Source organism: Gadus macrocephalus, chromosome 1 (assembly GCF_031168955.1).
Source record: "Gadus macrocephalus chromosome 1, ASM3116895v1".
NCBI classification, from domain to species: Eukaryota; Metazoa; Chordata; class Actinopteri; order Gadiformes; family Gadidae; genus Gadus; species Gadus macrocephalus.
Window position 1 is genome coordinate 2,652,833 of NC_082382.1, and position 13,308 is coordinate 2,666,140.

General features: G+C 46.5%; 1 protein-coding gene and 1 long non-coding RNA gene across 2 annotated transcripts in view; both read right to left on the minus strand.

Moving 5' to 3' along the window:
• Positions 1-6,585: 6,585 nt before the first annotated feature.
• The window catches only part of aldh1l1 (aldehyde dehydrogenase 1 family, member L1), a 30,973-nt gene continuing 24,250 nt past the window's right edge, over positions 6,586-13,308 (minus strand). The window contains exons 15-23 of the mRNA XM_060062367.1: positions 13,011-13,116; positions 12,835-12,922; positions 12,518-12,611; positions 11,333-11,432; positions 11,031-11,129; positions 9,628-9,793; positions 8,808-8,913; positions 7,813-8,012; positions 6,586-7,056 (exon numbers count right to left, since the gene is read on the minus strand). Of these exons, the coding sequence (XP_059918350.1) occupies positions 7,001-7,056; positions 7,813-8,012; positions 8,808-8,913; positions 9,628-9,793; positions 11,031-11,129; positions 11,333-11,432; positions 12,518-12,611; positions 12,835-12,922; positions 13,011-13,116 (1,015 nt within the window). The 3' untranslated portion in view covers positions 6,586-7,000. The remainder of the gene's footprint in view (positions 7,057-7,812; positions 8,013-8,807; positions 8,914-9,627; positions 9,794-11,030; positions 11,130-11,332; positions 11,433-12,517; positions 12,612-12,834; positions 12,923-13,010; positions 13,117-13,308) is intronic.
• Positions 8,216-8,801, minus strand: LOC132465678 (uncharacterized). Its single transcript, XR_009527672.1, has 2 exons — positions 8,536-8,801; positions 8,216-8,482 (listed from the first exon to the last, which is right to left on the minus strand). It is a non-coding gene; the product is annotated as an uncharacterized LOC132465678 (long non-coding RNA).

Sequence of the window (13,308 nt, forward strand, 5' to 3'; positions counted from 1 at the left end):
CTTGAAGTTTTCCCTCTGTCTCTCTGTCTCTCTCCCTGTCTTAGACTCTCTCTCTGTTACTGTCTCTCTCTGTCTCTCTCTCTGTTTCCGTCTCTCTGCCTCTCTCTCTCTCTGTCTCTGTCTCTCTTTTTGTCTCTGTCACTCTCTGCCTCTCTCTCTGTCTCTCTTTTTGTCTCTGTCACTCTCTGTTTCTCTCTCCGTCTCTGTCTTCGTCTCTCTGTCTCCCTCTCTCCTTGTGCCTTACAAAGTGCAACTGCAAATGTGCAGCTCCCCCTAAATCGAGCTCTCCCAATACAGCTGCTTTCATCCTTCTCCTGATTGGTCCTCCAAGTACTTCATCCCCTCCTCCCACCCCCTCTTGAGTGTGTGTGACGCACTGTTAAAGACAGCAGGGGGGCACCTGGTCCCACCACGTGGTGCTGCTGCTACAGTCAGAGAAGGACACCCCCCCACAGACAGACAGACAGACAGACAGACAGACACACACACACACACACACACACACGGACACAGAAACACACACACACGGACACAGAAACACACACACACGGACACACACACACACACACACACACACACACACACACACACACACACACACACACACACACACACACACACACACACACACACACACACACACAGAAACACACTCTCACACACACAGACTCTCCCATCCCCTGATCCCATTCTCTGCGTCTGTCCTTCATCATTGTTCGGTCCTTCTATTTGTCCATCTGTCTGTATGCATGCAGTCTTTCTTACCACCAGGTTGATGGTCTGTTAGTGTGTTACTCTGTCTTGTCGTTCGCTCTATGGACCAGAGATCTGTCGGACCGTGTTCTGGCTGTGCAAACACCAAGGACAATGCAGCAGCTGTTTCTCTCTCTCTGTAGAGTCTGCCCTGATAACAACAACTTAATAGGTCTTACTAGCTACGTGCAACTTACTCCCTATAGGTCACTTAGTACTGTCGTGGAAAGTACAAACCTCAAACTCCAACAAGAAAAGAGATCAGGGAATGTTTTCGAGATTACAGGATTATTTATAGTTGCATAAATGTACTTCTTTACAGAAGGAGCCATGAACACGGTTTTACAGATGCTTATACTGTTGAACACCCAATAGGAGAGCTTAGTTAAAGAAGGAAATGCTCATATTAGGTAACAACTCTATTAGGTAGTGAACCTATAAAGATGTAAACTCTATTAGGTAGTGATCCTATAATGATGTAAACTCTAAAATGTAGTGAATCTAAAAATATGTAAACTCTGTTAGCCTAAGTAGTGAACCTATAAGGATGGTAAACTCTAATAGGATGTGAACTTAAAACGATGTAAACTCTAATAGGTAATGAACCTATAACCATTGTCAACTCTAATAGGATGTGAACCTAAAACGACGTAAACTCTGATAGGTAGTGAACCTATAACTATGGTAAACTCTGATAGGTAGTGAACCTATAACTATGGTAAACTCTGATAGGTAGTGGACCTATAACTATGGTAAACTCTGATAGGTAGTGAACCTATAACTATGGTAAACTCTGATAGGTAGTGAACCTATAACTATGGTAAACTCTGATAGGTAGTGGACCTATAACTATGGTAAACTCTGATAGGTAGTGAACCTATAACTATGGTAAACTCTGATAGGTAGTGAACCTATAACTATGGTAAACTCTGATATGTAGTGAACCTATAACTATGGTAAACTCTGATAGGTAGTGGCGTGGTACCTTGAAAACCTGCTACTCGAACCACCAGAGGTGAAGCCGTCACCGTGGATCAGCTCCTGCCGTACAGTCTGGTCTCCATCAGCCACTCATGACCCTCCTGTTGACCCTCCTCATGACCCTCATGACCCTCCTCATGACCCTCCTGCTGACCCTCCTCATGACCCTCATGACCCTCCTGTTGACTCTCCTCATGGCCCTCATGTCCCTCCTCATGACCCTCCTCATGGCCCTCTTCATGGCCCTCTTCATGACCCTCCTCATGGCCCTCATGACCCTTCTCATGACCCTCCTCATGGCCCTCATGACCCTCCTCATGGCCCTCCTCATGGCCCTCCTCATGACCCTCCTCATGGCCCTCCTCATGACCCTCCTCATGACCTTCATGACCCTCCTCATGGCCCTTATGACCCTCCTCATGACCCTCCTCATGGCCCTCATGACCCTCCTCATGACCCTCCTCATGGCCCTCCTCATGGCCCTCATGACCCTCCTCATGACCCTCCTCATGGCCCTCATGACCCTCCTCATGGCCCTCAAGACCCTCCTCATGACCCTCCTCATGGCCCTCATGACCCTCCTCATGACCCTCCTCATGACCCTCCTCATGGCCCTCATGACCCTCATGACCCTCCTCATGGCCCTCATGACCCTCCTCATGGCCCTCATGATCCTCCTCATTAGTTATTTTCATTCATACAGCATTTAGGCAAGATAATGATCATGGTTTTTTTATATGTACAATATATAATTATTATATTTCCTTTGAACATACAGTACCTTTCTACCACACAATGTGTAACTAAATACATCCAACCAAGTACTAACTACATGTAACTAACGACATGCAACTAACGACATGTAAGTAACTACATCTAAGTACATTTAACTAACAATATGTTACTTCCCATGCTTAACTAACAATACGTAATTAACGAAGAGTTTCTAACTAGGTGCAGCTAACTACATGTTATTAACTACATGTCATTTACATCACGTCACTCACTACATGTAACAAACGTGTATCTAACAACGTGGAACTAAAACTTTGTAAATAAATGTTACTAACACTCTGTAACTAACTATGTGTAACCAACTAAGTGCTACTTAGTAGGTGTAGTGGTGTAGCTGCAGTGTTGAAAATATGTATTATTCATAATGTATTACGCACACATTGACAGCGCACACACACACATACACACACGCCCATGCCCACGCCCACACCCACACACACACACACACACACAGTAAATGACTCAGCTAAAACGTGTCCCTGGGACGTGATGTAGATTCGCTCCGCTCCCCCGACCAACCCCACCAGCCCAAACCTCCGCCTGGCATTTTGCCATCTAGCATATTGAAAAGAGAACAAGTCGGCCAGCAGCACAGCAGAGCTATACAGATCTATATCTATCGATACATATATTCACTCTCTGAACACAACCCCCTGCATGACATCAACATCAAGGATACCATGGATGACCTTCATACTTAAAGGTTGGGTACGGAATTCGCTTTTTTGGCCATTTTTGCAAAATTACTTTAAATCCTTATCATAACCCGCTTACAGCCACTGAGTTAGAAGTGTGGAACGGGCAGGGCTCGAAAAACTCCAGCCAATCATTTCCATTGCCACCGAGTTGCATTGGACAGTAAGTACGTCAATCAAACGGTCGTACTGCACTCCCCCTCCCCCGTCTCATCCCCCTTCGTGCAGTACTCGTGACCCAGAGCTCGTGACCCAGAGCAAGCTCCTGTTTGTTGTTATCCTGCGGTAGCTACTGGAACTAGTTAATCCACATTTGGACCTAGCAGTAGAAGACAATTTCCATGGCAGACAAGACGCCACCATCCCCACCACCACCACCACCGCCAGCAAAGAGAAGGAAAACTCTTTTTCAGAGAGTAATTGATAATAAAAACGCTGAAAGAGAAAAACTGAAATCAAGAATAATCCTAGGCGCTGCTTTCAAACGTCTGCGGCAACTGAAGGACGAGAAGGGTCTAAAAACCGATGCTTATGTGGCGGTTGACCTAGTTTCAGAGTTTATACCGTTTATACTCGGTAATACCGGTGTTGAGACGAGTGTATTACTCGGTGTGAACATTTCCACACCGCGGCAACCCTAGTGAAAACCAGGACTTCCAATACAATTATAAGAAACAAACATACATTTTCTAAAAATAGTAATTATTTATGTGACCGTTTAATGTTTATAACATCTGGTGCAACCATAGCCGCGAGAACGTATTCTCAGCAGGGGGTGCTGGAAAAAAAAAACTCAGCCTGCACTAGACTCGCAACTCGTTACATTGATAAAAAAGATATATAGCAGCGCAGCTCAATTACACCAGTGAATGCGCGCACAGTTGAAAATCGATCGTTGTGTTCACTTCCTTCACATCATGGTTCACATCCAGCTGCTCACAGAACAAGTTTAGCGCACCACCGCTACCCTCACACTTTTTCATATAACCTTTTTTCAGCACTAGGTCAGACTCGCTTTGCCACGGGCCGAAACAGTGCGGAGCGACCACAGCCAGAGCGAACACAGCGGGGCAGAGGAGTGTCAGGAATAGTCTTTGGTGTACACATCAGTACGGCCTATTTGCACTACTGTTTAGTGGCAATGCAGTGTTTTATTCTATGCCTTTTTATTTTCGTATATTATTTCAATGAATACAATTTATTTATTCATAAAAACAAGATCTGGTCTTCAAATCTTTTTTCCAAATATAGGTCGTCTTACAATGGGGTTTGTGTTTATATTCGGACCAATACGGTACAGCGGGCGCTCACATGACGTTAAGCATTTCCTGGTGCATAATGAGACGCTTCAGAACCTAAAATCCCGTTTCTCCCCGTTGACACGACAACACGTAACCGGCGTTTTCAGAAATCTCCACTTTGGCCGGAGTTTTTAGAAATGATCGTTTTCTGTGATAAGACAGGGCCTCGGACAGGGGGTGTTGCAGCACCCCCAGCACCCCTACTTCCCGCGGTACTGGGTGCAACTTACAGCTGAATGTAGTGCCATGTTGTTAAACGAAAACCTACGCTAGCCTGGCTCGCTCTCGCGCATCTCTGTTCGCGCTCGTGCATGATTGCGCGTCCAGGTACTTGGAATGGGTGGAGTCAGATTCAGCGTTGAAGGAGAGGGGGTAGGACCATTTGAGTTGTGTATTTTCAAAATCTGTTGGCGTTTCGCAAATCGCATACCCAACCTTTAATGGATTAGGATGCACTCCAATATGTCTGCTTTTCTCTGGAAGCACGCATGCTCCTTATTGGTGGTCCATGATAGGAGCCTACCAATGCTGAGGTAGAGGAGGTCTTCTCTGGTCCTAAAGGACAGGCCTGGCAGTGCTTGGGTCCGTCAACGGTCTACTGCGATGTTTGACATGAGCTGTGGCCTGTAAGGTGCAGACAATACCTTCTGAGATTCTGCCCTAAAAGTAAAAAAGAATGAAATAGCAGTAGCTGAAATAAGAGAAGTAGTAGTATGAGTAAAGATGTACCAAACAACAATACCAACCAGAAGTGGAGGGTTCACTATTACTATAAGGGCTCATTAAAGGTCCCATGGCATGAAAATAAGGTCACTTTCTGAGGTTTTCTAACATTAATATGAGTTCCCCTAGCCTACCTATACTCCCCCAGTAGCTAGAAATTTTGTTGGGTGTAAAACGAGCACTAGGCATTATGCTCCGCCTTTAATAAAACAAAGCTCAGATGCGCCGTTTTGGAATTTTCCCCGTATGTCGTCATAATGGGAGCCACCTCCCCTTTCTCTGACTTGCCAGCCCAGAGAATTTGGCCCGCCAATGAGATACGACCGTGCGAGCACCACATGTCTGTGTGTGTGTGTAACTGTAACGCAAGTGTTCTACACTTCTGTTATTTGGATAGCCGCTCTGCTGTTGGCGTTATGGCGCATAGCACGTCGGTAAGGGAGTAACATGTAGGGAACATCGTATGTACACTCAAATGTTGGGTATATTAAGTGCACTATATAGTGCGTGAAATAAACCACTGAGAATTCGAACACCACTACAACATGGCGAGCACCCTATATAGTGCACTGTATCCGTGATAGGGAACGATTTGGAACACGGCTAAAGACGACGATGACACCTCTTTGAAAGGGTCTCTGGCCGACAAACCACTGATCTCCCTCAGCAGGATTTCTCTTTAAGAGGAAACAGACAGACGGGGGCCCATGGTCAGGAGGGGCCCCTGTTCAGGAAGGGCCCCTGGTCAGGAGGGCCCCCTGGACAGGAGGCCCCCCTGGTCAGGAGGGGCTCCTGGTCAGGATGGGCCCCTGTTCAGGAGGCCCCCCTGGTCAGGAGGGCCCCCTGTTCAGGAAGGGCTCCTGGTCAGGAGGGCCCCCTGTTCAGGAGGGCCCCCTGTTCAGGAGTCCCCCTGGTCAGGAGGGGCCCCTGTTCAGGATGGGCCCCTGTTCAGGAGGGCCCCCTGGTCAGGATGGGCCCCCTGGACAGGAGGGCCCCCTGGACAGGAGGCCCCCCTGGTCAGGAGGGGCTCCTGGTCAGGATGGGCCCCTGGTCAGGAGGGCCCCCTGGTCAGGAGGGGACCCCTGGTCAAGAGGGGCTCCTGCAGCTACAAGTGACCGACCAGGCCCGGAGCTGGGGCCCCCTTCATTCTTGTCTCATTCATGTTCTCTGACTGTTGCCCATCTTTTAACATTTCTATTTGCTGTTAAGGGATATATTAAAATAATATATGAATCTCTCTCAGCGATACAACACGTACTCTTTGAGAAGTAATGAACTGAATCTTGTTAAACAAACGCAAGTAATAAAGTATCTATTCATAGAAGGGACACATGTAATTTTGTTAGAATTAAAGTGATTTATTTGTATATTTTATTCGTAAACAGAAAACCAAGTGTGGGAACATTGAGTATAAAAGGTTTGTGAGAGATGCTGCATTTCATAAGATGTTCTGACCTAATGTAAGCCATAGACATTATGTGAAAAACGCATGGGATTGAATCAGTTTCTTGTAAGACAGTCACAGTGATTACAAAGCAGCCCAGGAGGAAGTGTGTGTTGAGATGTGCTCATAGTGGACCGAGTGTGTTGCTGGTTCACCTACTCATGTCACTCATGAGCAATGGCCATTAGTCACGAGGAATATAAGACTCCATTAATAATAACTGTGTGTTTTGACCTATAATAAGATCAGTGTCCACATCATTATGAAACTATTCTATGAATTATGTCTTCAGAGCCCTCGACGTCGTCTCAATACTCGATGGTGACCGCCTTGGTCTTCAGGTACTCATTCAGAGCATCTTGTCCTGTGGGGAGAGGCGGCGAGAGTCAATGTGGCATGATGAGTAACAGTGAGACAGCTTACCTGGGCCTCCACGGAAAGATGAACAGAGTGAAGCTGCTGTGTTAAATCTCGTTATACATTTAAGGCATTTATTTTATCCAAATCGAGCTCTAAACCATTTATTCACACATTCTCACACCAATGGCGGAGTCAACCACGCAGGGCAACAGCCAGCTCGTCAGGGGGAGGGTTATGCATCTTGCTCATGGACAACTCGGGGATCAAACTAGCAAGTTAACCCGCTCTATCTCCTGAGCTACCGTCGCCCCAATATCAAGATTACTATTTATGATGACCATCATGATGTAACCATATTTACTCCAAATGCCCTTTGAAATCATCTCACCAAGGTGTGTTGCGTTGAATATCTGTAATATCCTCTATAGATATATTCACACTGACCCTTCTCCCACCCACCCGTACCCCCCAACAAACTGTCGATTCCTAGCTAATCAGCACAAAAGCAGAGCCCATGGTCCTGTGCCGGCTCTGCGTCTCCTGTCCCCTGAGGTCCACTACCCGGGGGGGGATTATGGATCCGAGCTCCAATTTCTTCCTAACATCAAGCCCATCTCAGCCAAGTCTATAACTCCACATCCGCATGCAAACAAACACCCAACACACGCACCTGCAAAAACACGCACACACACGTCCAACACGCCCACGCACACACACGCACACACACACAGAAGACACATCAGAAGAAGGGAGGGCTCACCGAGGTCCTTGCCGAAGCCCGACTGCTTGAAGCCCCCGAAGGGCGCGGCCACGTCCGTCTTGTTGTAGGTGTTGACGAAGACGGTGCCGGCGTTGAGCTTCTCGCTGACGTACAGCGCCTTGCTGATATCCCGCGTGAACACGCCCGACGCCAGGCCGTACTCCGTGGCGTTCGCCCGCCGCAGAACCTCATCCACGTCCCTGGAGCGGGGGGGGGGGGGCAGAAACATGGACAGATGTACAAAAGAAAAAATAAAGAGCCAAATATACTACCGTAACATTCATTCATGTAATGAGACAGATAACATACGGAGCATTTGATGCCATAGCCAACAATTGGTTTATAAAAGGTAACCAGATACATAAATAGTACTTAACCCAACCAAATACCGCGAAACTAACCGAACCGTGATTCACCTGAACCCTGACTGAACCGTGACTCACCTGAACCCTGACTGAACCGTGATTCACCTGAACCCTGACTGAACCGTGACTCACCTGAACCCTGACTGAACCGTGACTCACCTGAACCCTGACTGAACCGTGACGCACCTGAACCCTGACTGAACCGTGACTCACCTAAACCCTGACTGAACCGTGACTCACCTAAACCCTGACTGAACCGTGACGCACCTGAACCCTGACTGAACCGTGACTCACCTGAACCCTGACTCACCTGAACCGCGACGCACCTGAACCGTGACGCACCTGAACCGTGACGCACCTGAACCGTGACGCACCTGAACCCTGACTGAACCGTGACTCACCTGTACCCCGACTCTCTTGAACCCTGACTCACCTGAACCCTGACTCACCTGAACCCTGACTCACCTGAACCCTGACTCACCTGAACCCTGACTCACCTGAACCCTGACTCACCTGAACCCTGATTCACCTGAACCCTGACTGAACTGTGACTCACCTAAACCCCTAAAAAATTCATGATGAACATATAACGTTTGGTTGATGCTAGCCTAGTGTTAACAGCGTACACACCCGCCCTTGAAGGAGGAGACGATCATGACGGGGCCAAAGGACTCCTCCACAGCAATGTACATGTGGTCCTGGACGTCCGTGAACAGTGTGGGCTCGAAGAAGAAACCTGAGCATAAAACAGACACTGACTCACAATAAGTCCCATCAAGGAAGAAACCTGGGTACTAAACAGACACTGACTCACAATAAGTTGCATCAAAGAAGAAACCTGGGTACTAAACAGACACTGACTCACAATAAGTCACATCAAAGAAGAAACCTGGGTACTAAACAGACACTGACTCACAATAAGTCACATCAAAGAAGAAACCTGGGTACTAAACAGACACTGAATCACAATAAGTCACATCAAAGAAGAAACCTGAGTACTAAACAGACACTGATTCACAATAAGTCACATCAAAGAAGAAACCTGGGTACTAAACAGACACTAACTCACGATAAGTCACATCAAAGAAGAAACCTGAGCATAAAACAGACACAGACTCACAATAAGTCACATCAAGGAAGAAACCTGAGCATAAAACAGACACTGACTCACAATAAGTCACATCAAAGAAGAAACCTGAGCACAAAACAGATACTGACTCATAATAAGTTATACCAAATGACCCATTCTGTGCACTAAACAGTCTAGGGGTTGAGAAAATCCCTGGTCCTTACCTACTTTTAAAGACTAACACAGTCCTTGCTTGTTTCATTACAGTATAACATGAAGTCTAGTGTTAATCTTTACCTACTGTAACCTTCTATATATTCTACTGCTCCTCTCTCTACCAGGTTCTCTGGAGGTCTTCTCTAACCGGGTTCTGCCACCTACCCGGGCGGTCCACCTGCTGGCCCCCACGCAGCAGGCTGGCCCCCTCCTTCACGCCGGTGCGACAGAACTCCAGCAGCTTTTCCAGGTGGGCCCGGTGGTTCTGGGGGCCGTGGTCCGTGGAGCGGTCCATCGGGTCGCCCACCGTCATCTTCTTCATCTCCTCCAGCTGATTGGGAGGAGCGTCAACACTTGGTTTTTACTAGGATTTACTAGGACAATCAGGGCCTGCTAGGGTCCTTAGTGTCTCTTGGTGTTTTGTAATTAAATATGTGAGTGCTTAATAGAGTATATATCTTACTACTATAATAGCAGGCCTGTCATTACTCAAGTTGGTCAGTGCGCGTGTGCCAAGCAACCTGCAGCTCAAACACACAGCACGCACAAACGCATACATACACCACAAGCATGCACATACACACACGCAGACGAACATACACGGAAAAGCATTTGCACGCACGCACGCACGTTCCTGCCCCAAAGTGTGTTCGCACATGGCCAGCTCTACACTGCCTTTAGCAGAGGCAAGCGTGCCAGAGGTGGAGGGGTGTTCAGTGTTTCCCACAGACCAAGGACCAATGTGTGGTGGTGCGGGGGGGATTATTAGATTTCCAAATTTAGATTTGGAAATCTAAATTTTTAGATTTCCAAATCGCGTTATTAAAAAATATATATATATATAAAAAAATAATAATAATAATAAAAAAGACAGAAACAATTCGTGGCGCTCGATGTTGATTCTGTGGCGCCGCGCCACACAATGGTCTATGTATGGGAAACACTGGGTGTTTATTGGAGACCACAAGGACGGCCTGACAGACAACATTGTGCATTCAGAACTGCTCCAAGTGCAGCTGACGAAAAAGGGATAAATCTTTTGCAATATAATGTTACCAGTTCACTACATGGTTGGGTCTACTTAATCATTTTGTGCTTTTATCTCACACTTCATTTTTTGGTACGCCGAGATGCTATAGATTACATTGTACATATGTGCGATGACAATCAATGGAATCTGAATCAAACTCATGACCCACTAGGTTGAGAAACTCTAGTCCAATATAACGTGAAACAGCAAATAATAGATTTGAATAGACCATAAAGTTACAACAGCTCTAGCAGCTTTATCTAGATCTATGTTTTTGTAGGAAGTTGTAGGAATCACTTAAGCATTATGGAGGCACTGTGCATATTTAAATGTCCTTATGTTCATTAAGTCAGGCCAAGCTCGCTGTAACTGCTAGTACTGTGCTGAGTTGATTATGTCAAAATGTAAATGTTTCCTTTACTTCTACTCAAACCTGGCAAGGCATTTAGCTATTTAAACTGTTATAGAGTTTCTGCTCAAAGTAAAGAAATGTCTGCGTGGTGATACACCGTGCCTAACAGATTCAAGAGGACCATACCACTCTGGCCACAAAGGCATCGTGAATGGTATCTTCCACGAAGAGTCTGCCGGCGGCGATGCAGTTCTCTCCCTTGTTGAAGAACACTGAGCTCATGCCCTGTAACACACACACACACACACACACACACACACACACACACACACACACACACACACACACACACACACACACACACACACACACACACACACACACACACACACACACACACACACACACACACACACACACACACGTCAGCAGTCGGTAATGGTAATGAGGTAAATAGGAGAGGCTGACGTCATGTTAACAGGACCAACCGAGCGCACAGCCTTGTCCATGTCACAGTCACTGAAGATGATGAGGGGGGACTTCCCTCCCAGCTCCAGAGACACCTTCTTCACGTTGCTTACCGCACAGCTGCATAAGGAGGAGGTAGAGGAGGAGGAGGAAAAGGAGGAGGAAGAGGAGGAGGAGGGGGAGCAGGAGGTGGTGGAGGAGGAGGAGCAGGAGCAGGAACAGAAGCAGGAGAAGGAAGCGCAAGAGGAGACGGAGGACATCATTACCATTAGGGTTGCAAAATTCAAGGAATTTTCAGTTAGAAACTTTCCATGGGAATTAACGGGAATGTAAGGGAATAAACGGGAATTTATAAAATGTAAGGTTTGCTCTTAACAGGGGACTTAAATATAGTTGGGTAAAATATATTTTAGCATAATCTTGACTAACACAACCAGATTTCATGCAAGTAAACTTGAATATCTATGCTGTTCCTCAATCACGCTAGCACACTGCCTGCTGCAGGGCTATTGAGACCACGCCCCCTACATGCACTCTGTATTCCTCCATCACATGTGCACTGATGACTCCTAGAACCCTGGACCACACTTTTGAGCCCAGAGCATATTTAACTCAAAATTCATGTTTTTGTTCTTCAATGAAAGAATGAAAGAATTAGAACTTGTGAAAGTTCTACTTACAAATAAATCTGCTAAAAGTCTTTTAAAGGTTTTTTATAGTGTTATTTTGCATGGCTTATCTACTTACTAAAACATATATATATATGCTTGGATATGATATAGTTCGATTAAATTACCCTAAATTCCTAGTTAAATCCCATTCATTCCCATTATTTTCATTTCCAAAATTCCCAAGCTTAACATCCCATGGTAATTTACCAGAAAGTTTACAAGAAATTTCCCCCACCTTTGCAACCCTAATTTCCAAGGAGACTCAGGTGAAAGAGCCAGCAGTGGTAGTCATGGTGTCTTGTTTACACAGACGCACACAGCTACAATGTGGACATCGGGTATCGAACCCAGTTCCTTTTGGCTGAGAGACCAACACCCTAGGTACTAGCCTTTCCTGCCCCATATATATGAGCTTAAACATAAATTATTTGAAATACATAACTCATTATTAAGTGGAAATGAGGACATAACGATGTAGTTTTCCTACAGTGGGGAAGCTTTTGAATGGAAGCTAGCCACGCTGAAACCACGCACCTCTTCATGATGTGTTTTCCTATCTCTGTGGAGCCAGTGAAGCCTAGCTTGCGTACGTCCGGGTGGTCCGAGAGACGCTGTCCCACCACAGACCCTGGAGAGCGAGGAGGTAGACATGGAGGTAATTTAACAGATGACACAACTCATTAGACCGACAACAATATACACATGATGTGAGGGCATTAGTGTGTGTGTGTGTGTGTGTGTGTGTGTGTGTGTGTGTGTGTGTGTGTGTGTGTGTGTGTGTGTGTGTGTGTGTGTGTGTGTGTGTGTGTGTGTGTGTGTGTGTGTGTGTGTGTGTGTGTGTGTGTGTCAACCTGATCCAGGCAGGATATTGATCACTCCTTTGGGTATTCCCGCCCTGGCGGCTAACTCCGCAAACTTGACGGCAGTCAGGGGCGTGACCTGAGGACAATAGTTAGCCATGTATTAACATCAGGCTAACATCTGTTTCCTGGTTCTCCGACTGTCTCTGGTTCAAGTACTTTCACACCTGAGCTGGTTTGAGGACCACGGTGTTCCCTGCCGCCAGGCAGGCCGCGGTCTTCCAGGCCAGCATCATGAGAGGATAGTTCCAGGGGATCACGATGCCGCACACGCTGAGAGGCATGGGGGACAAAGTTAGCTTAGCATGGACAGCATCACTACACACTCTGAAAGGCAGGTGGGGACATCGTTAGCTTAGCATGGACAACATCACCGGCATGCTTTGTGTGTCATGGCAGTTTCAAAAGGCACCCTTTACTCACTTCTGTGACGTCCTTTTTAACATTAAAGCTGATTCAAAACAA